This window comes from Pimephales promelas, chromosome 15 (genome assembly GCF_988280905.1).
Source record: "Pimephales promelas chromosome 15, fPimPro1.hap1.1, whole genome shotgun sequence".
Taxonomy (NCBI): Eukaryota; Metazoa; Chordata; class Actinopteri; order Cypriniformes; family Leuciscidae; genus Pimephales; species Pimephales promelas.
This window is the reverse complement of record NC_142783.1, coordinates 5,590,359-5,614,638: the sequence shown is the minus strand read 5'-3', so window position 1 is coordinate 5,614,638 and position 24,280 is coordinate 5,590,359. Positions and strand designations below refer to the sequence as shown.

Sequence of the window (24,280 nt, the reverse complement as noted above, 5' to 3'; positions counted from 1 at the left end):
AGAAGTGCCGAGGACAGACTCATTGACTGTAGAGTACAACGGCATCAGCAGCACCTGTGGCAGGTTGAACTCCTTCAGCTGTGAAGGAAGTTCACACACTTCCTTTTCCTTATGTGAAGGAAGTTATACTCCTTCAGCAGTCTCTGCTGGATCTTTTTTTGCAACAGAGCAAATATGATTTCCCGCCTTTAAGTCGTGAGAGATGGTGGTGCACAGGAACCTAAAGGACTCTGCTGTTCATGATGGTGAGTGAGGGTAATGCTGGGTTGTTTCTCCTCTAGTCCACAATCATCCCCACTGTTTTGAGCACATTCAGCACCAGGTTGTTATGACTGCACCAGAAAGCCAGCTGTTCAACTTCCTGCCCGTATGTGACTCGTCACCATTGTGAATGAGGCTGAAGATGGTGGTGTCGTCTGCAAACTTCAGAAGTTTGACAGAAGGGTCGTTGGCAGTGCAGTCATTTGTGTACATGGAGAAGAGCAGAGGGGGGAGATAGAAAGCTGGTGATCCACTGACAAATAGCTAGGAAAAGCTATGAACAGAGAGGTGTGCTTGGATGATGGAGTTGAAGGCCGACCCGAACATCGTTTGTCGAGATGTTGCAGGACGAAGTACACTCCCAAACTGAGAGCATCATCCACAGACCTGTTTACTCACAAGGGTCCTGTGATGTCCTTCAGGTAGATCAACTCCAGTCTTCATGACCACAGACATGAGAGCGACAGGTCTGAAGTCATAAAGTCCAGGGATTTTGTTTTTTGGGGGATGGGGAATCTCTTGACTCTCTTTTGTCAGTGTGTTTTTGGCCTTTTGGCCCTATTCCACTATGAATATTTTTCTTGACCCAACAAAGCTGTCGGAGTTTCACTGAGAACCATGGTTTGTCGTTGTTGTATGCTAAATAAGTCCTGTAAAGGATGCACATATCCTCACAGAAACTGAAGCATGAGGTGACCGAATCTGTGAGCTCATCTTATTCAAATCAGTGGTAGCAGTTTCAAAATCACTCCAATACGTGCACTCGAAGCAGACTTGTAAATCTCGCTATGCTTCATTAGTCATCCCCATATTAAAGGACAACTCCGGCGCTAAATGAACCTTAAGTCTAATTACACATTGTTACCTAGTCAACCGTTATCTGAGATTTGTTTTCATGATTGCCGAATGTAAATAGTTTTATCTCTAAAAACAGTTTAGCCTATAACGCTAGTATAACGCTAGTATATGGGGCATAGAGTAATGACAAATAAAAATCGCTTGTTATTACCACTAACAAGGCTCAAAATAGCCCCACACTAACATGGTAGCATAATAAGGGTCCCTACATTCAAACCGAAGCATTGAGAACTTTGTCAGTGTCCATACAGTTTAATAAGCAGATGTTTTATACACACAGTCAACTTCGCGAATACAGGAAGAAGCCATCTTGGAAAAATAGTCTCGACCAGTCGATCTACGAACGCCGATCCAAGTGCGCTGGTGAGATGTGAATAAGGTGATAAGGTGAGCGCGAACAGTAGGCTACGTGTACATATTGAAAAGAAGAAAATGGTTCGTGTTTGTGTTTCTTCTGGAAACAACGGCCCATATGAGATTCTGCTCAGTTCAGCGCACTTGGATCGGTGTTCGTAGATCGACTGGTAGAGACTATTTTTCAAAGATGGCTTCTTCCTCTATTCACGAAGTTGACTGTGTGTATAAAATATCTTCTTATTAAACTGTATGGACACTGACAAAGTTCTCAACGCTTCGGTTTGAATGTAGGGACCCTTATTATGCTACCATGTTAGTGTGGGGCTATTTTGAGCCTTGTTAGTGGTAATAACAAGCGATTTTTATTTGTCATTACTCTCTGCCCCATATACTAGCGTTATACTAGCGTTATAGGCTAAACTGTTTTTAGAGATAAAACTATTTCCATTCGGCAATCATGAAAACAAATCTCAGATAACGGTTGACTAGGTAGCAATGTGTAATTAGACCAAAGGTTCATTTTGCGCCGGAGTTGTCCTTTAAAACTAGATGGAGGTGTGCACTGACGCGACGGCTGAGGTCTCTCTGAAACAGAACTGCATTTTGTTGTTATTTTTTATTATACTCTGGACGTTTAATCTGGGTATTTCAGAACTGATTTGTTTCACCCGGGAATCATTGATTTATATTGGGACGACACAGTTAGTATCGGTCACCTTTGAGCAAATGCATGGAATTCCAGTGGAGATCACTGGGGTCTATGTGGATTACCATACCCAGCAGCGGACGTCGGAGACAGTGAAGAGAGCGTAAACAAAAATGAGGATGCAGGGCTGGTGTGCTCGCGAGGCTAAAAAGGAACCCTCACAGACCACTAGGGCTGTCGCGGTTATGGAATTTCCCTTGCGGTAATATTGAGTGTCTCAATAGCGCGAAATGCGGTATTACCGCCATTTATTTATTTAATTTATATGTTTTTGTTGCTATATAAATAAAGTTTACGATGTGGACAAAAATGAGGACATTTTCAGTAACCATTGTAACCGAAACTAAACAGCGTCTACAGTATGTGTGCATTGAAAGACTTTCACTCAGCGCGCATATTGTTATGACAACGGACTTTGAGCGAGTCATTGAACCGTTCATTCAACGAACACGTTTTAAAAAAGCTGATTCATTGAAAGAGATGTAAAGAAACAATATGTTCATTATTTTTAACATTGATGTTCAACTTTTCAAGGCTCAGCTGAGCAGCAATGCGTCGCATGGGCAACGCTGAAGCTGATGCTTCACTTATTAGAGACCCATTAAATCAATGCGTGACTCACTGATTTTATTTCGGGTTCCTTGTGTTGTGGGATGCTGACCAGCGCTGCTGCTGACGCGCATTTATGGGAAAATACCCGTGAAGAGAACGTTAATATGATGATGCGACAAATATTTCGCTTCCCTTTGACACGACAAGCTTTTCACGACTTCAAAGACAGACGCAGGTAATCGCACGCGCTCTGCCGAACTCTCTCATTCACTGTCTGTGTGAAGCCTGTAGGCTACACATCACCATGATAAACAGTCTTGTTATCATTATGAACTCGTTTAACACTCAATACACATGCATTAGGTTCAAAACAAGAAGGGTATAGCCTTATAAAAAAAAAAACGTGAATATCGCTGTTGCTGCGGTCAGAAGCGCAGTACTACAATATTGCGGTTACCGCGACAGCCCTACAGACCACCACTCCCCAGTGTCTTTGTCTCTAAAGTAAGGTCTGTTAACTACATAATGGATAAGACACTAAACATAATTGACAGCTATTGTTCTCCAGACCTGGAGTTGTTGGCAGTTAAATGCAGGCCCTGTCATCTGTCACGGGAGATGTCTGTTGATGATGATACAGCGGTGTGTAGTGCAGCATTCGGCTACATGTTAACAACTATAAAAAAGCAATATAACTCTTATCCTGAGGGGGTGTTTATTGTGGCTGGTGATCATGTACTGTAAACTTGAAGACTGTGCTTTTAAGGTTTCAACAACATCTTAAATGATCCAGCAGAGGGGAGAACACACTGGACTGAGTCTATTCTAACATCCCCAAAGCTTTCCAAGCGTCATCCCTTCCTAATCTTGGACAGTCTGATCACCTGTCACTTTTTTGAACTCCAGGATACTGCCCCATTATTACGAGACAGCAAACTGTTCTCAAAACAGTTCAAACCTGGCAGGAGGAAGTATCCTCACAGCTGCAGGACTGCTTTCAAAGCACTGCCTGGAGTCAGTTTTCAACTCAGGAGTCAGGACTTAGACGAATATACATCTATTGTGCTTTTTTATATCAGATGCTGCTTGGAAAGAGTAACCATCAACAAACGCATCTGTGTCTACCCAAACAGGAAGCCATGGATGACCAAGGAGGTCCAACTTCTGAAAGACCATGATGCAGCTTTTAGATCTGGTAATAAAGAAATGAAAGCTTTAGCTTAAGTTCTGTCAGGAAGACTCGGTCAGTGCGTCATGTATTACCTCACTTCTATCCAATCAGGTGTTACTCACAGTATAAAAGATTGGTACTTACACCTGTCTGAGTTCACAGGTGCTGTCGCTGCCAATTACCTCCATCCTCCCCAACCACCACCAAGATGGTACCTTCCCCTCCCCACCACCAAAACCACCAGGATGGTCCCTTCCTTACCTCCAGGGGAGTCGGCTGCGCCCCCGCCTTCATTCTCAGGCGGGACATGCAGATTCGGCTAATCTCGCTTTGCTGGCTAAGGACGGGGCCTACGCCAAAGAACTCATAAATTTATGCTTGTTGAGCTGTCAATAAAGTTACACTGCTATTCAATTTATCTCCCGAGTCTTTCTGGTAGAACTGTACAGCACTTCCAGACACAACCTCAAGAGAGGGATACAATCAGCCAAAGCTGCATACAAGGAGAAGACCGAGGAGTACTTTACTTGTAGGTAGGGTTGGGTATCGAGAATCGAGTATCGATTGGAATCGGGACTAACTTTTAGTTTTTCCCGGAATCGTTCAAAAGTTAAAATTTCGATTCCTAGTTTCGATATTCACAGTCCGCCGAGCAGAAGAAGAACCCGCTAAACAACACCAACGAAGAAGCGTCTACCGGAAGTGTTGGCATAACCGCGCGAGTCGAACATGAGTAGCTTACGTCGGCGGTCCAAAGTGTGGCTTCACTTTTCTAAAAATAACGAAATCTCGGCAAAATGCAAAATTTGTGACAAAAGGAGTATTTGTGACAGAAGGAGTATTTCCTTCAGAAAGACCGTTGGTTAGCAAGGTTAGCTAAACTTTTTTGACCCTGCCTCTTAAAAGAATCGGAATCGAGAATCGTTAGGAACCGGAATCGAAACAAGGAATCAGAATCGGAATCAGAATCGTTCAAATTTAAACGATACCCAACCCTACTTGTAGGGACACGACACACGTGGCTGGGTGTGCATCATATAACCAACTTCAGGGGCAGCAGAGAACCATTGACAGCATGCAGCACCATGTTGGCCAGGGCTGGGTATTGAGACAAATTTCACAATTCGATTCGATTTCGATTCACAAGCTTGCAATTCGATTCGATTTCGATTATGATTCGATTCAATATCGATTATTTTGGATATCAGTTACAATAAATGGCCATTTTTCTCAAGGGAATCAAATCTCTTATGCTGTAAACTATGGGAGTCAGTTATAGCCTACTAGGCTTCATTAGCCTAATATGAAGGTAATACTGAACTGTTTTGTAGCTATATAAACACTTAAATTACACTTTTATTTAATTTTATAATAAGAAGATTATATGAAATATAAACATTTAAATGGTGGCTGTCATAAAAACTTGCCAGATTTATTCAAATATGCATTACATATTGAAGAACATTAGGATTATAATGCATATGTAATATGGTGTATATATTTACCAAAATGCTCCTCTGTGGAGTTATTTAATTTTTTTCTAGCTGACTAACGAGTTCATGTGGGTTTTCCGAGGTAAATATGACGATACATGACATTGATTACAAGCTGTTTAACTGACGTCTTTCCACGGTTGAAACGCTGATTGGCGAATCAATGTGACATGATACGGATTTGGATAAATTGTACTCTATGTTTTAACTCACATTCAGATGCTCATTCATGTTTATTTCGCGCTGTGGAAGAGAGATCAGCGCTGCTGCTTCTCTTGAGCTGTGCCAGAGCGGTCTCACGTCACAGCGCCAAAACGTTACTATGTTTTTGAATTTCTAAAGAAAATGGACGTAATTTGAAAATTGAGACTTTATTTCATATCAATATTAAAAAAGGACAAAGATTATTGCGATTTTTTGGATGCGCGCAGCCGCAATTCAATGTCCCATTCATTCAAATGAAACAGGATGACTAATCGACTGAGATTTAAGAATCGATACCGGTTCATATTACTCAAAGGAGAAATTGTCAATCTAATCCTGCATATGTTTAATCAAAAAGTCGTTTTATTTATTTCCTTTTTCAATAATTTATGACTCTATACTAAACAAAGCAGCAGCCACGTCGGAACAGGAACAGTTCCTGTTATATTTCCACTTGAGCTTGGTTCAATACGGCACGATTACAAATTGTTCTCTGCCCGGAATTCTCAGCACGGTTGTCTAACCGTCAGGAAAACTTTCATGAATAAGAATCCGAGTTCTGGGAGACCGCTTGGGATTTTTCACAGAATAGTCCAGAATACTGGCTTGGAATCAGTCAAGCATATTGTGTTGATTTCCAGTGCTGGACAGTGCTGTTCGCCACTGAGGAGTGAGGAGGATGTGAGGAGCAGGTGTGCTGAACAGCTCCCATGTGAGCACACCACCGACAGGAAGATCAGTTTCATACAACAGGATGCACAAAGCATTCTGCACAGGAACAGAGATGAGCTCAAACCCTCAGTGGCGGAGACCTACTGTACTAAGTGACAGCAGAACTGGATGCAACATATTTATTGCATAAATGTATCTGACAAAGTCACTCGTTCTTGTCATGTAAACAGAACCCTGTGAGTCAACATGATTGACCATAAATCTTTTAACACATGGCTCTGCGCACTGAGCATGTCGTAAAATTAGAAAACCGATTGTGATAGGTGGTCTTGAGGGAATTGCTCTGCCTGTGTTAACAGGCATTTGAAGGGAAACCACCTGAAGTTCACATTGACAAGATTAACATGGGCCCCTCCATCTGGAACACATGTGGCACAATACAATGAATACAATCTAATCACAGAGTGAAACTTATCTGCTCTGTCTCACAGATATGAGCCATAAATGGCCATCGGTGTAACTGCAAAGCTATAAATCATTGAATAATCTAAATAAATTAAATCGAGTGAAGATAACCTGTTCTGGCTACACTACAAATTGCTTTCAAAAATAAGAAAAAAAAAAATAAGGAAGCTATAAGTATCTGTTTCTTCACGTATGAATTGACACTTTTTCTATTAGATTAGATTAGATAATTTATGCTAATATCAATTGTTAAAAGTGTTAATGTTAATATGTCCTCAGCACTGTAGTATACACTGCAGTTCAAAGGTTTGTGTTTGGCAATATTTTTTTATGCTTTTAAGAGAAATCTCTTAAGACTATGGACGCTTGTTTTCTTAACAGAAAACAAAAAGCCAATGCAAGTTTTTAATTAAGACATTATTTCTGAGAATTGTGAAAAATAACTTGGAAAGAGAAAAAATTCAGAAAAGGTAATTACAACTTTACACAATTAAGAGTGAGATAAAGTAGCAATTACCTTTTTTCAGTTTTTTTTTCTCAGAAGAGTTTTTATTGAGCTTAAAAACTTGCAATTGCGAGAAAACAAGTCAGAATTGTGAGATATAAAAATTCTCAGTATCATAACTTCAGTCTTCAGTGTCACATGATTCCTCAGAAATCATTCTAATATGACTATTTGATGCTCAAGGGTCCGTGTAACGCTTCACAATTCAATTTTTGGACCATGCGATGCAAATGCAAAAATGAAAAATGGAAACCAGACATTCATTTTTCTTGTTTTTCCACTTTCATTATCAATGGATAGTTGCCTTTTTCTCCCAATTGTGACTTCAGAAACAAATTCATTCTTTTTAATTTTTGCGTTTGCATTGTATGGTCCGAAAATTCAATTGTGAAGCGTTACACGGACCCTCAAGAAATATTTATTTTTATTATCAATGTGGAAAAGAGTTGTGCAGCTTAATATTTTTTGTGGAGATTAATTAATCCTGATGAATGAAAAATTTGAATGAAGTTTTTTTTTTGAAATAGAAATCTTTTGTAACGTTATAAATGTCTTTACTGTTTATTTTGCGTTCTTGCTGAATTAAAGTATTAATTTCTTTAAAGTGTGCTGATCCCAAACTTTTGAATGGAGGTGTAAGATAGATGAAATGCATAAGAATGTTAGACATGAAATTTGAGAAAGGTAAAGCTGGTGTTAATTTAAAGTGCTTATACAATGTACATTATTAAAGGCACAGCTAGCACAACTCACCAGACAGGACGACCTCAATAAGATCTCCCTCATGGATATCCTCTGCCGACATTAGCCGCTGGAGGATGTTGTCTGAGTTCAGATCATGGCGGAAGAGCAAGATCTTATCGTACAAGCCAAAGAATCCACATTCTGGGAACTGAGGAGGGGAGGATGGGATATGTTATTAATAATCAAATCAAACATCAAAAGAGATTAACTTTTCATCAGAACTTCTATCTATCTATCTATCTATCTATACAGAAATTGTTGAAAAAAAAGACTAGCATATGAAAGTCTCATTTGTATGTTGCTGTGGGAAATTATGGAATATTATCACATAATAACATCAGAGCACTCAACGCCACCCACAACCAGTCAGAATCAGGTATTCAAGAGATCCATATAATGATGTGCGGTGAACCCTAATACCCTAGAGCCAAATACAATATGACAAGAGAGAGAGAGAGAGAGACAGAAAGGAACATCCAGGCCCTGTTTTTCAGCAATGGCTTCCCTCTAAGGAGATTACTAAAGCTGGGAGGCATGCAGAGCCGAGCGCCTGGAATATTAGCCCGGCGAAGGGAAGGTCTGTAAAACATCTGTTGAAATCAAGCCCACACAGATGAGTCACACTACTGTTCTTCACTTCCTCCGCCATAGCTCTTCTCCACGTGGAATTATTCGCAAGATAGAGAGGGCTCATTAACCTTGCTTATTTGACCTTTTTATGTTTTCGCATTTTTAAGGCTATGAAATGGAGGTCAGCTGGTAAAGAGCTGTACAGGTAAACCTCACTCCCCTGGCCTCAAGAGATGCACTAGCAACTGATGCTAGAGGTTGTGGTCTTTGTTAATGCTCCCGCCTCTCATGCTGGTGAAGCCGGGTCAAATCCAGATCGAAGCGTGCGCGAGTAAGACGAAATATTTGCTCACACATCAAGCAGTGTCTTTACAAATCAAATACACTGTTAAAAGATTTTTCAAAGTTGTAAATAAAACAACGATTGTTTAAGTACTTTTTTTACAAGCAAATACTATTTCAGCCTTTCTACTTCAAAATTTAATATTTTATCCTATTTTAACAATCTGAAACGCAAGTATCAAGTAACTTTGTGGGCGGATCTCGGCGCTGTTGCTATTTCACCAGCGGGATAAATGACTCTTGCACCCGACGCAACTTTAAAAGGGGTTGGTCTGAAATTGCTTCATTATTCAGTGGTGTGGATTATGCGTAACGTCAAATAAACCAATCAGAGCCTCATCCAACATACCCTTTAAGACCCTTTACATACCCGCTGTATGGGGATGGGAGAAACCCACCCAAATCAGCATTGGTTAAACATTATATATAATATATATATATATATATATATATATATATATATATATATGTCTGTGTCTTCTTGGCACTATTGGGCAAACAGGTCTGATCCGTCATTACTACAATTAGCCTGAAAAATGTGGGTAAATGTGTAAGCTAGATTTAGGCCTACATTTTTTTTTACATCTTCATGGACACCACAATGATTTCCCTCATGTGTTAATATTTTTCCTTGTCATAATGTATGATTTGCAAAAATATAAACTGCTGCATCTGTGTTGATGAGAGAATCAAAGCGGGCGCGTTGTGCACCCGCTACATTATGGCCAAGCATGCGCGCCTAAAATAACATTATGAACAACGCGCCACTGACTTTAAGCCAGGTTTTTTCTGGTCAGTGGCGAAATTGTTTTCTGGAAGTGCAAAATAGCACTAGGGAATGTTTGCCCGAAACACGCCTCCTTTTTGCGCCTATCTGCCCAGGGAGCGCAAGTTCATTTCCTAGTTTACTGACGTGCGTCTGTGAAGGGAAAAGCCCGCTTTGCGCGGGTGCAAAATAGCGAAGATAAATGCGTCAGTGTACAAAGTCATTTGCGCCGGGTGCAAGATAGGGCCCAATGTGCTAGCCTGGTTCAACCAGACTCTAGTTCATTTCATTTCCACATAGAGTCTTGAACCGCTCCATTGAGAAACGTTTCCTTCCTTGTAGGCGGGTTCACTATTAAAGTTCAAATCTATTGGATCTGCCCAAAGTCACTCACGATCTGCCATAGCCAATCGCTAACGGGGTGTCGTGAGTGACGTATGTCACACGCCGAAATGGCTGGAAACAACAAGACCGAATGATCAGAGGATTATGTTTACAATAGGATTTCAGTCAACGAGAGCCGCAGGTTTTGTTCATCTAGGAACAATTATTAATTCAAAATGTATATTTGACACGAAGGACAGTGATATATTCATTCAACTATCGAAGCTGTGTCTAATCATTACAAATACGCCGCTGTGGTCGTTTTCTGATCTGCCGCAAATGCTGTACAGTGAATGATCAGTCTGTCTCTATCTGCAGATGTGTAATAAACAACAATTTTTCATATTACGTCTTATTGTTTCTTAATTACCTTATGGTCTTCAAAGTATGTGTTTGTACATTTTTATGTGGCATTTTTTTTTTTTTTTGTAAAACAAATCAACCATTGCCATCTAAAACTGAAAATCAAATATCTTCAAAGTATGGTTTTTCACATTTTTATTTATGACAATTATTTTTTTTTAAATCACAACCAATTTGTATGATTTACAACATGTAAAACTGACACACCAACCTCCTGCACAAGTGCACAAAATGTTCTATTCATCACAAGAATCAGTAAATTTACAGTTGGGAATATGAGCGACTGACATGACTCCTGAGCGGCTAAACCGTCCGTCCAAAATGTCACGGTCATCATGCACGAACTGCCCAGCACACAAACTTCCAAACTTTCTGCCTCCTTCACGTGGTCCTCCGTTGTGCAACAAGAGGTGAGACGATAACAATCCGGCTTTAAATTCTGTATATTCTGCAGTTTCTTTTCCAACAACGGACCGAATAGCTTTTCTCACGTCTTTCTCCGCTGCCATTACTGAATTGAAACTGACGCGCTTACATCAACGTCATCTTTCTCAGCCACTCCCTCTATTAGCTGATTGGTCCTACAAAAAAATTATTTCTGGAAACCTAAGGATATGGAGCGATCCCAGACGTAGTACAGAAGTAAAATGAAATTGAGCGGAAGTGCTTAGGAGGGCGCAGCCAGGCTACCAATGTGCTACTTGCTTTGTAGCTGCTTTGTAATTATTTGTTTAAATTTACTGTTACAAATTTCTGAGATAAAATTGTTAAATCCTATTTGTCTTTTTTCAGTGTATAGCTTTATTATGATCAAGAATTTGAGAAATTAACCTGAGACATCAGATGACACTAGTTTAGTTTAGAGGAAAGCATAAACATTCCAAAGTGGAATAGTCACACAGTCAGAGGTGAGAAGTCCTGTCAGGAAATGGCGATCACAGCCAATTCTGAGGTATTTCCTCTTATCAAGAATCACCAAACACCCTCCCATTGAGAATATTCCACAATGATATGTCTCTGGTGTACTCTGGAATCTCTGGGATCTACATCAGATCTTCTTTAAAGCTAAGGATGTTTGGGAGTATTTAGAGAATGAATGATTGAATATGTCAAGTCCAGTTGTATTCGTGTCATAATGCCTTATGGTGGAATTTAGCAGATTTGAGCCAAGTGATAATATATTGCGAATTTGCGACAATGCAAGCAATCAAACAGTTGAGATTTGCTACTACGTATATCTTGCCATACGCAAGATATTCAGTGTGTATGAAGATAAAGCTGGACAAACTTGTATATCAAACTTTATATAAATACCTGGGTGATAATATTGATACATTTTGCGACTATATAAAATAAAATCAGGCAGTTAAAATTTGCAACATAGTATTGCTTTACATGAATGTACTGTATGTATAGGAATAAAGGTTGGATATCATATATAGCTCTCTCTTATATACAGTATATATATATATATATATATATATATACACACACACACACACACAAAGATAATAATACAACTTACATTACTGCAATGACATAAACAATCATGCCTAATATCATTTATTTATTCTCATTTTTCAAATCTAAGTCAAAACAGTGATTAATAATTCCCTTTACTAAAAGCAAGCATCGATGCAACTTATTTATGGTTATGGATTTGAATCCTTTGCACTATTAGCGTGAATGACACCTCAAATTATGTGAACTGAAGGATGATAAGACAAACAAACAAATAAATACATAAATCCCACATGCAGACATACAGAACACAAGGCGAAAATACCATATAGGGTCCGTGTACCTTCGGATCATTTATTGTCTTCAAAACAGATAAACGATGAAACTGCTCATTTAACAAATATTCGACCCTTCTCGTCATCATAAAAAAAAAAAAAATCTCATGTCATGTTTTCAAAGTTTTATTTTTGTTTTCATCACACTTTGTTGAAATGCACCAAATGGAAATGCAATAAAACCAAAAAGGATCAACAGTTTGAATATTCGATGTCCACGGTTCTTCTTCAGTTCCACGTAACAGAGTACTAGCCATCCACTGCTACAGGTAGACTTATACGACAGATATGAAAAGATATACATGACATCATTTTATATCAATGGTCACATTATCTACAGTTTTGTTAGAGATCATCTATTTTGAGTTTTTTTCCCCATAAACAAGTTTACAAACAGGCTATCATGTCATTATCCCACTGGCACGTTACCGTACACATGTTATTTGTTAGTCAAGAAAGTACACTCTCAGAAAAAAAGCTGTCACTGGGGCTGTACCTTTTCAAAAGGTACACTTTTGTACCAAAAGGCTGCCTATTGGTACCTTAATGGTACATATTAGCACCTAAAATGCATACTAATACCTAACATGTATATATTAACACCTAAAAATGTACATATTAGCACCTAAAATGTACATATTAGCACCTAAAATGCACATATTAGCACCTAAAATATATTATTAGTACCTAAAATCAAATGTACATATTAGTACCTAAAATGTACATATTAGCACCTAAAATGTACATATATTAGCACCTAAAATGCACATATTAGCACCTAAAATATATTATTAGTACCTAAAATGTACATATTAGCACCTAAAATGTACATATTAGCATGTAAATTTGTAAATATTAGTACCTAAAATGTACATATTAGCACCTAAAATGTACATATTAACACCTAAAAATGTAAATATCAGTACCTAAAATGTACATATTAGCACCTAAAATGCACATCTCACCTAAAATGTACATATTAACACCAAAAATTTACTTATTAGCACCTAAAATGTACATATTAACACCTAAAATGTTCATATTAACACCTAAAATGTACATTATTAGCACCTAACATGTACATATTAACACTTAAAATGTACACATTAGCACCTAAAATGTACATATTAGCACCTGAAATTTACATATTAGCACCTAAAATGTACATATTAGCACCTAAAATGTACACATTAGCACCTAAAATGCACATCTCACCTAAAATGTACATATTAACACCAAAAATGTACTTATTAGCACCTAAAATGTTCATATTAACACCTAAAATGTACACATTAGCACCTAAAATGTACATATTACCCACTTAAAATGTACACATTAGCAACTAAAATGGACAAAAGTTTACCTTTTGAAAAGATACAGGCCCAGTGACAGCTTTTGTACAGTAACTTTTTTTTGAGAGTGTACTGTTTTTGAATTGTGAAGTTAAAGGGTTAGTTCACCCAAAAATGAAAATTCTGTCAGTATTTACTCACCCTCAAGTTGTTCCAAACCTCTATGTGTTTATTTGTTCTGCTGAACACAAATATATTTGGAAGAATGTTTTAATCAAACTATAAACTATAAACTATAAAAAAACAAGTTATAAATGTTGCATTTGATACTAGTCTGTAATTCACTTCAATGTAAAAGTATATTCGCACTGTTCAGTGTGTCACGCAGCTTTGCCACACAGATATTAAAAGTTGGTCAGCTAAATAAAACAGGAGGAGTGGCAAAGACGTAGACTAATAAGTAATGTGAGCAGATGCAAGGTACAGACATATTTCTGAAATAAACACAAACAGGCAAAGTACGCTTTGTCAAACGTTTCTTTAGTCTGGTTGTTTGATAATGATCTGTACAACTGTAGCAGTGGATGACTATTATTCTGTAGAAATGAAGAAGAACTGACGATGGCGATATATATTAACACCTAAAAATGTACATATTAGCACCTAAAATGTACATATTAGCACCTAAAATGCACATATTAGCACCTAAAATATATTATTAGTACCTAAAATCAAATGTACATATTAGTACCTAAAATGTACATATTAGCACCTAAAATGTACATATATTAGCACCTAAAATGCACATATTAGCACCTAAAATATATTATTAGTACCTAAAATGTACATATTAGCACCTAAAATGTACATATTAGCATGTAAATTTGTAAATATTAGTACCTAAAATGTACATATTAGCACCTAAAATGTACATATTAACACCTAAAAATGTAAATATTAGTACCTAAAATGTACATATTAGCACCTAAAATGCACATCTCACCTAAAATGTACATATTAACACCAAAAATTTACTTATTAGCACCTAAAATGTACATATTAACACCTAAAATGTTCATATTAACACCTAAAATGTACATTATTAGCACCTAACATGTACATATTAACACTTAAAATGTACACATTAGCACCTAAAATGTACATATTAGCACCTGAAATTTACATATTAGCACCTAAAATGTACATATTAGCACCTAAAATGTACACATTAGCACCTAAAATGCACATCTCACCTAAAATGTACATATTAACACCAAAAATGTACTTATTAGCACCTAAAATGTTCATATTAACACCTAAAATGTACACATTAGCACCTAAAATGTACATATTACCCACTTAAAATGTACACATTAGCACCTAAAATGTACATATTAGCACCTGAAATTTACATATTAGCACCTAAAATGTACATATTAGCACCTGAAATGTACATATTAGCAACTAAAATGGACAAAAGTTTACCTTTTGAAAAGATACAGGCCCAGTGACAGCTTTTGTACAGTAACTTTTTTTTGAGAGTGTACTGTTTTTGAATTGTGAAGTTAAAGGGTTAGTTCACCCAAAAATGAAAATTCTGTCAGTATTTACTCACCCTCAAGTTGTTCCAAACCTCTATGTGTTTATTTGTTCTGCTGAACACAAATATATTTGGAAGAATGTTTTAATCAAACTATAAACTATAAACTATAAAAAAACAAGTTATAAATGTTGCATTTGATACTAGTCTGTAATTCACTTCAATGTAAAAGTATATTCGCACTGTTCAGTGTGTCACGCAGCTTTGCCACACAGATATTAAAAGTTGGTCAGCTAAATAAAACAGGAGGAGTGGCAAAGACGTAGACTAATAAGTAATGTGAGCAGATGCAAGGTACAGACATATTTCTGAAATAAACACAAACAGGCAAAGTATGCTTTGTCAAACGTTTCTTTAGTCTGGTTGTTTGATAATGATCTGTACAACTGTAGCAGTGGATGACTATTATTCTGTAGAAATGAAGAAGAACTGACGATGGCACGGTTTGATCTTTTATTGACCAATCAGAGAAAATTGGCAGGCGTTTCGTTCCCGCCCACATTTAGAGATCGTATTTAAGCTGTTTTATCTATTTTGGATTATATATCAGTTCGCACTATTTCTCAGAAATCCTCCATTGTAGTCTTGAGTTTTCTTCAAGGATGTCACATCATTTAAATGATTTCTGCACAATACAGGGACCGGGCCTGGTTGAGTTGTGTTAGTGGTGTGTTGAATCTCATTAGTAGTGTGTTTCCGAAATACACTCGAACCAGTTGACTGATCACAACACACTGGTCCAGTCGACCAATCAGAACCCATTGTGCTTTATACGAGGAGGGGCTTCATTAAGACAGGAACTACATAGGGCTATATTACAAAAGCATTGTGAGGTAACTTTATTATAGAGACCATTGGTGGAAATAGTACGATCTACTTAAGCTTACGGAGCTTTTGAGAAACACAGTCCAGAGCGTTACAGTTACAGACTGGGAGAGAAGTGCTGTAATAATGTAAAATATGTAAAAAAATAAGATTTAAAAAAAAAAAACATAATTTGGCCTCTTTAACACTTTTAATGTCAAAAGAGAAGTATATCTGTTCAGTTTATTACATACTAGCATTCTGTGTCTAACACAATTTTATGGATATTGTCTCTCTGTCTAGCAGGAAACTTTAAAATCCTTTTTTTTAAACACATTTTTTTAGGGTTTGCTAGCTGTGAGGAAACATTTCTGAAGCCTTTTACAACAGGCCAAAAGCAAAAAAATTGGACATCAGAAACAAGGTGATGAAAGATGGTGGATAGGAAGAGAGGGAGAGACATGAATAGATGGCTGAGCATCAAAGATGCCCCTTGGTGAAGGGTCTGAACGGGGTTACATCTCACTGCCAACTAACAGGTCTGAAAAAAATTGACACAGCTGCTTCCCGACTCGGTCCTGACACACAATGCACCTAAAACAATACTACTCATAATGCCAGGGCCAATGAAACTCATGGCCACTGTTTTTGGCATTGACCCACCCAATGTCACCTGCGGGCAGAGATCCCTGTCTGGCTTTGGAAAACCAGTGTGACGCCACTCAAGGGTCCCACACTTATATACTCAACACAATGAATTCATCTAAACACACTCCTCTTAAAAAAGACTATCAGCTGAAATCATAAAAGAAAGGAAAAAAATAAGAATAAGAGTGAACTGTTGATTCATTGTTAGTCCACAACATATCATGAAGAGATGAATACACACATAAAATGGATTTGTGAACAGTCACCAACCAATGCCAGCCACATCATAAGGCCAATTTATTTTCTAATTAGCAGATCATAATATAACTTCTATGAAAATGTTTTCTATTGTGTTAATGCTGCTAATATCATACGCAGAATTTGAGCAAACATATTCACATCACTATGATCAGATGCTTTAACTGTAATTTTACTGATGCGCCGATGTGAAAATTTGTGGCCGATACGATAACCGATATTAAAGGGGGGGGGGGGGGGATTGCGATTTCACTTTTTTCATTTTAAATAGTGTGTAATGTTTCTGTTGATGCATGAACAGTATCTGCAAAGTTGCAGCGCTGAAAGTTTAGTGTAAGCTGAGATATCGTCTTTTAAAACTCAGGAAGTATTAGGGCTGTAACGATTAGGCTAAAATAATAATCACGATTAATCGAACAAGTCACCTCGATTACGATTATTGAACGATTATTTCAATTTTTTTGCTTTCTCATACGTCACTGGCAAGGCTTATTTTGTAAATATGTATGTATTTTTTTCTAATGAAAGAGTGCATAATCTTCGAGATTCTAAACTAAGGAAACACACAGATAGCTTTTAATGCTTATTAAATATTTAAAAAAATAGAAAATAGTTATTTTTGTAAATAAAATAAATTATTGTAAATATTGACGTCTAAAAAGTAAAATACAGCTTGTATAAAACTAAAAAACGAATCCTTTTCATATTGTATAGCATCTGTAAAATGCTTGTGTTATCGAAAGCTGCTTTGTGGAGTGGAGGCACTTGTTGCTGGGCGTTTGTCTCTCTCTTTTATTTGCGTGGTTCTTTGGTACAAGCAGCTCCTGTTGCTGAGTTGACTCAGTATTCTAGGAATCAGAGAGTGCATTCACACACAACCCGCAAAGATACGTGACATGTCTCAGCAGCGTCTATAGTCTCAGCAGCGTCTTATGAGTTGCGATTTCTTTTTCGAAAAACCACGCTTGTGCATTTGTCTTTCTCTGATTCGATCATAAAATAGCGCATTGCGTACGGTTTCACGCTGGCAAATGATCCCAGCTTAAACGGCATCATTAGGCTGCAAGTCAGTCCCTCCAGAAAAACGCGATTATGCGATCGCTGAATTCAATGCAAAATCAGCCAAAGTCCGCATATTTATGCGGGGGCCGCATTTTTTCAAATACGCCGCACTTTCGCCGCATAAATTGCCGATTTCCTTGCAAAATATGCGGGGTTTGCATAATTTCATAATCCTCGCATTTTCGTTGCAAAAAAAGTCACATGTATTTTAGCAGAAAGATAAAAAATGTTGCGTTTGCTTCACACAAGAGCAGCCATTTCCCCCTGTTTCCATGGGAACGTTATGAAGTGACGCATTTACGCGACGCCGGACAGACTCACGGAGGCGATCGACATCTCACAAATCGAACTCGTATAACTGTCTGTCACACGTTCTACCGTCACATCGTTACTTAATAAACAACATAAGATAAAAGAAGTAGCATCAAACAGAAATTACCCGCACACATGGGGTGTTCGAGGCACACATATAATATAACACTGCAGAGAGTTCAACAGGGAGCGCGCAGCTCTTAAAGGGGCCACACCTTATTTACACTCGTTATAGTCTGAAATAAAACAAGATGAGAAATTAAATATTCCCAGCACTTTCTATGATGTAGTATGCTTGCTTATCAAAGGAAGTAATAAGAAATGACTCTTACATTAGCCTAGTGAGAACAGGATGTTGATGGAATCACTGAAAAAGAGAAATTTTTTTCATCAAACCGCAATTTTTGCTACTTCTCTCAATTTTTGCAAATTCCTGCAATTTCATCGCATAAAATTGCATAAATATCCCGCATATTCCATCGCATTTTTAAAGAAAACGGGCCGAGTAATCAATCAATTTTTGCCCGCAACAATCACAAAAAAAACTCCGCGTTTTTCTGGAAGGACTGAATACTATTATGGTAAATGTTATACTGTATATAAATCGCAAATTTTTTCACAAATTTTTGGAAATTACCACCACAAAATCAGTCATTTTGATCGCAAAAATCACCAAAAAAAATCGTGAAATCCTGGAGGGACTGGCAAGTGCAATGCGACATTGATTAGGCTACGGCTTTTGTTCACACAGCGTGCGCTCCGTGACTGAACCATGGACTGAACACAGCAATTGTCACTCTGTCCCCAACCTGGCGGCACCAATCCCGGGCCGTGTTTGCGTTCACACAGCACAGGTGTTTGTTCTGCCAATTTCCCGGGATCAACGCGCTGTGTGAAAGGGGCTCATGTTGTTTCAATGTTGCAGACTGGACGAGGTGGAGTGACGTGACTACTATGTTTTAAGGGGAAAGTACGTTAACACACAGTGGGTGGATATATTAATAGTATTCAAAAACCGAAATAACACGTTTTTTTTTTTTAACACGGACGTAAAACGACATTAACACGCTGTACTTCGTCAACAATGGATACAATTTATGTTTGATTATGTTCCTGAAAATAACGATCGTAATTTAGCTCTCTGTGCTGCGCATTTTACGGAAGACAACTTCCAGAATCTCCACGAGTTCAACACCGGATTCAACAAGAAACTGTTACTAAAACATGAAGCAGTTCCAACTTTAAAACCAGAGGCAGCAGTTGTTGGGCCACAATCTGTAAGTAGGCTAAGACTTAATCATTTTAAATGTATTTGCATGTATATTTCCAGACGTAGCTTTGCGTTTTATTTTTATCAAATGCCAGCGCTGGCTTTATAGCCACTAGACTACTAGTAATGCTATTTTGTGTCTACGACAAACGCGTACAAACATTATGGATCTGAATTTTTGTATAAGTACTAATGTTGTAAATGTAGTTTTATGTATATATGCTTTATGACGTTATTTTCGATTTGATCAAGAACGTAAACTAATGCCACGCTGTTTGAGTATAACATTAGTAGCCAGTCAGTTGCTATTGTGTTAAACAAACGTGTATAAAGTTTAAAAAATGTAGCAAATTATCATTCAGAAACGTTTAGTAAGAGCCATATGTGGTGAGTTTCTGCTTGACTATTTCATCGCCACTTTCTCGGTCTGATTCTGCCTTAAACTGATACTGCAGTTGACACATCTGAGCGCAGGCACGTTTCGCCCGTAAAAGTAATGGGCGTGAAGTATCCGGACAATGTGAGCGACAGTTTAGCGAATCACAACACACCAGCCCAAACTAACCAATCTGAGCCCACTACGTGTTTCTGAGGGAGTGTTTTCATAGAATCAGGAAGTGAACCGCTCGTTCGGGGGACAGAGGAGAGCGCGGCTTGCAATAAAGGTGAAGTTTATGAAAAATAAGACTTTTTAAAAAAGAAAAACGACGAATATATGTTATATTGCACCCCATAAACACAATCATGCAAAGAAAAAAAAGCAGTCAACCCCCTCTTTAATATTGCTGTTATGGCCGATACCGATATTTACCGATTTTGATATCACATAGAAAACACATAGCGAGGATTAGAGCCGCATGATATTGAAAAAAAATGACATTGCTATCAAACAAAATCAGGTTAAAAATGTATAAACTAGGGCTGGGAAATAAATATCGATTTCTCGATATTAATCGATTCTCATTTTCACGAACCGATATCGATTCTTAAATCTCAAGAATCGATTAGTCATCCTGTTTCATTTGAATGGATCATTGTATCGCAGCTGCGCGCATCCAAAAAAATCGCAATAATCTTTGTCCCTTGGTACTGTTCATATGAAATTTTCAAATTACGTCCATTCTCTTTAGAAATTCAAAAACATCAATAACGTTTTGGCGCTGTGGCGTGAGATCGCTCTGGTGCAGCTCAAGAGAAGCAGCAGCACTGATCTCTCTTCCACAGCGCGAAATAAACATGAATGAGTATCTGAAAGTGTGTTAAAACATAGAGTACAACTTATCGAAATCTGTATCATGTCACATTGATTCGCTCAATCAGCGTTTCAACCGTGGAAAGACGTCAGTTAAACAGCTTGTAATCAATGTCATGTATCGTCATATTTACCTCAGAAAACCCACATAAACTCGTTAGTCATCTTGAAAAAATAACTCTAAAGAGGAGCTTTTTGCTAAATATATACACCATATTACATATGCATTATAATCTTAAAGTTCTTCAATAATTAATGCATATTTGAATAATAAATCTGGCAAGTTTTTATGACAGTCATCATTTAAATGTTTATATTTCACATAATCTTCTTACTATAAAACTAAATAAAAGTGTAATTTAAGTGTTTGTATAGCTACAAAACAGTTCATTATTACCTTCATATTAGGCTAATGAAGCCTATTGGCTACAACTAGACTCCCATAGTTTACAGCATTAGTTAAGAGATTTGATTTTCTTGAGAAAATTTGCCATTTATTGTAACTGATATCCAAAATAATCAATATTGAATCAAATCGAAATCGAATCGAATTGCAAGCTTGTGAATCGAAATCGAATCGAATTGTGAAATTTGTGTCAATACCCAGCCCTAGTATAAACGTATTTATTTATATGATAATAGCTCTCTTCAGGTCTTAAAATAATATTAATGTTAGTTAAGAAATATATGAAATGTTGTGGATATTTATTTTTTAAACTCACTTGTGTAGTTAAAGAAAAATGTATAAGCCAAGTGGAAAAATTGGACAATTTATGGCCATTTGAGAGCATTATATCGATTATACTGAACAGTCATCCTGGTTTCTAGACAATGGTGTTGGCATCAAAAAGCCCTCTGAAAAGCCCATATGATCCATCATCTGAGAGCATTGCATTGCATAATACTAGATCCTGCAGAAATAGTAGGAATAAAATCAATGGTGATATGCTATCCCGGACATAGGCTTTAGTTTCATAATATCTTTTCACTCCTTAAAAGACATTAAAATAACTAATCTGCAAAATGCAGCTGAAATCCATAAAATGGCTTGGTCATGTTGAAACCAGCATAATTCCACGTAGCCAAGCTTGCTTTATCCATTAATGTACAAGAAAAATGAAAGCAGTGGTCTTTCTGTTGAATTATATAAGCTCATTTGACACAGCTGGACACTCGACCTAATCTGCATCCCATTTCATCCACAGTAGATATACAGTATAAGCATCCCTCTGCTGTCTGAATGCCTCTTTTTTGTGTTAAAGCTGGAGTTGTCTGTCAAAGATGTATACAGACACCAACAGAAGATCAGTCTTTAACTCTCTGTTGGATGCTGGCAACAACAGACATAAGCCATGTTTCCATCGACACGTTTTTATCCGAATTAAGTGATATCGAATGAAAAAAGCCTAATGGAAACAGTAAAATTCAATGAAATTTCATGAAAATCGACTCAAATGAAATACGTTCGGTCTCATCGAAATTCCTCTTGATCGATATACGGCTAATGCGATAAAAGCTAATGGAAACGTTATTTGCCGAATAAATAATGAATTGCGATTAAGTTTTATGCCCTTTTATGGTTGCAACACGTCAGAAGACGAGTTCATTTCCGGCTAGTCTGTTTGCGCACACATGGCGGATGTCGACAAAGACAGATGTAAGTGGACAATGCAAAAAGATGCTTCAACCAAAGGGTTTCCGTGAACCACGATCTCCCAGAACTGATGGAGCGCTGTCGTTCCCACACCACAGTCACCTCCGCTGTCGTCGGGCATATGTGCATCGTCATCATCATAGCAATGTTTATAGCGTCGTTGTTTTCTTAGGTTAGTTTTGCTTGTTTTTACGTGGCTTGGTTGAATTCTAATGTAGAATGTGGTCTGTTATTTCTAGTTAACAGACTGCGGCGCTGCTAGTATAACTGTACGTTCACACCGCCGCCGCCGAGAGCGGCAAGATTCGCTCTTGCCGCTCTGTTAACGACGCCGTGGAGAGATTCGTGGATGCTCTGACGTAGAGCGAATGCGTGGGGGGGAAAAAACGGTATTTAAAGGGGCCACAAAGCAAACAAGCATGTCAGTCGTTATTTTTGCAGAAAATTGATCGATGGAAATAACTTTTAAAATTATTTATTTATTATATGTTTGCTAACGAAATAAACAAATTAAAAGCCATACGTGTGTGGTGTGGCTTGTGTGTTCATGGTTAAGTGCTATTATAATTTGCATTCTCGCTAAAAAAAAAAGTGTTCTAGCACGAAAATCTTGCCTATAAATAGTGTTGCGCGCCCTCTTATCAAATTCAAATTATCAACCTCCTCTATTTTGCTTGGGAACTAATGTGGCCGGAACCAAAGTTTACAGGACTGCGTTCTCTGGGATTCTCTCAAACTGAGCACTTCTACATTCCGATTGGTTGCCGCCGAACCGCGTCATTGCTTATTACCATAAAGTTGAACTGATTTCAACTCTTCTCGCCGCTCTCGCCGTCCGAAACGCGCCGCGCCGCTCTCGCCGGAGCTCGCCGCCGGCTCTCAATGAAAATGAATGACTTCCGGCCACTTTGACGCTCTCGCCGGTGGCGGTGTGAACGTACAGTAACACACCGTTGCCATGGACGCAGTTCAGAGACGGAACAGACTATTTTCTTTAGCAGAAGCAATACTCGTTTTTAAATCAATAAACTCGTTTTAAGTCAATATTTTGTGTCAAATTATTGATGGATTTATTTATTTGGTTGATTTATATGTAATAAGCAGGATAATATATAGCGAGGCGGTTGTGAGGCGAATGCAACAACCGCCTCGCATACATTATCCCATTCATATGTCGCTATCAGCTGGCACATAAGCATTATTAGCTTTCAACTTGTGAAATATTGATCATTTTTTGGTAGATGGCGCGATCCGTTTTGTCTAACAAAACTTTGTTCGCAAAAGTTTGCTTGAATGTTGTTCGATTCAGTGCGAAAATAAATGGAAACACCTTAAAATGTCTCGAATCAATTCGATACACCATATTGATCGCAAAACAGCATGTGACGTCATTACGTACAGGTTTTTATTCGCTTTAAAGCCGTTGGATGGAAACACACTTTCACCAGCTTTATCCGCATGAGTTTTTTAACCGAATTTCAGATAATTCGATTGACAAGTGGATGGAAACATGGCTATAGGTTCAATTCCCAGGAATGCATGAGCTGATGTATACCTTGAAGGTGTCTGCCAGATGCATATAGAATACTAAACAATAAAAAATAATCCATGTCATGACCCCTTTAAAAAGAGCAAACCTGCTTTCATTTGCAGCTTAACTTATGTCATACTCCAGAAGTTTTACGGGCATCCTTCCTGAGAGAAGAGTCACTGAGAGCTTTCCTCTCTGCTCTGTGCGCAAGTCTGGACCTGGACCCTTCAACTTCCTCCTGCTGGCACGGCACACACACTTTCCACCCTGCATTTCCTATTGACCACAGCGAGCCAGACCACTCAGGGAGACACAAAGAAGCTGCAGATGTTGCCCATATCGAGACGAAAAATACAAAAACTAGGGATGCACTGACATTTTGCTAGTT

General features: G+C 38.0%; 1 protein-coding gene across 4 annotated transcripts in view; it reads right to left on the bottom strand.

Annotated features, from left to right (window-relative positions):
• prkd3 (protein kinase D3) overlaps nucleotides 1-24,280 on the bottom strand; it is a 110,908-nt gene that overhangs the window by 47,304 nt on the left and 39,324 nt on the right. For 3 of the 4 annotated variants that reach the window (XM_089120051.1, XM_089120052.1, XM_039674370.2), the window contains exon 3: nucleotides 7,998-8,136. In XM_089120051.1, coding sequence (XP_088976177.1) covers nucleotides 7,998-8,136 — 139 coding nt within the window. Of the gene's footprint in view, nucleotides 1-7,997; nucleotides 8,137-24,280 lie in introns of those variants that run through there. The other variant, XM_089120053.1, reaches the window with a different exon arrangement.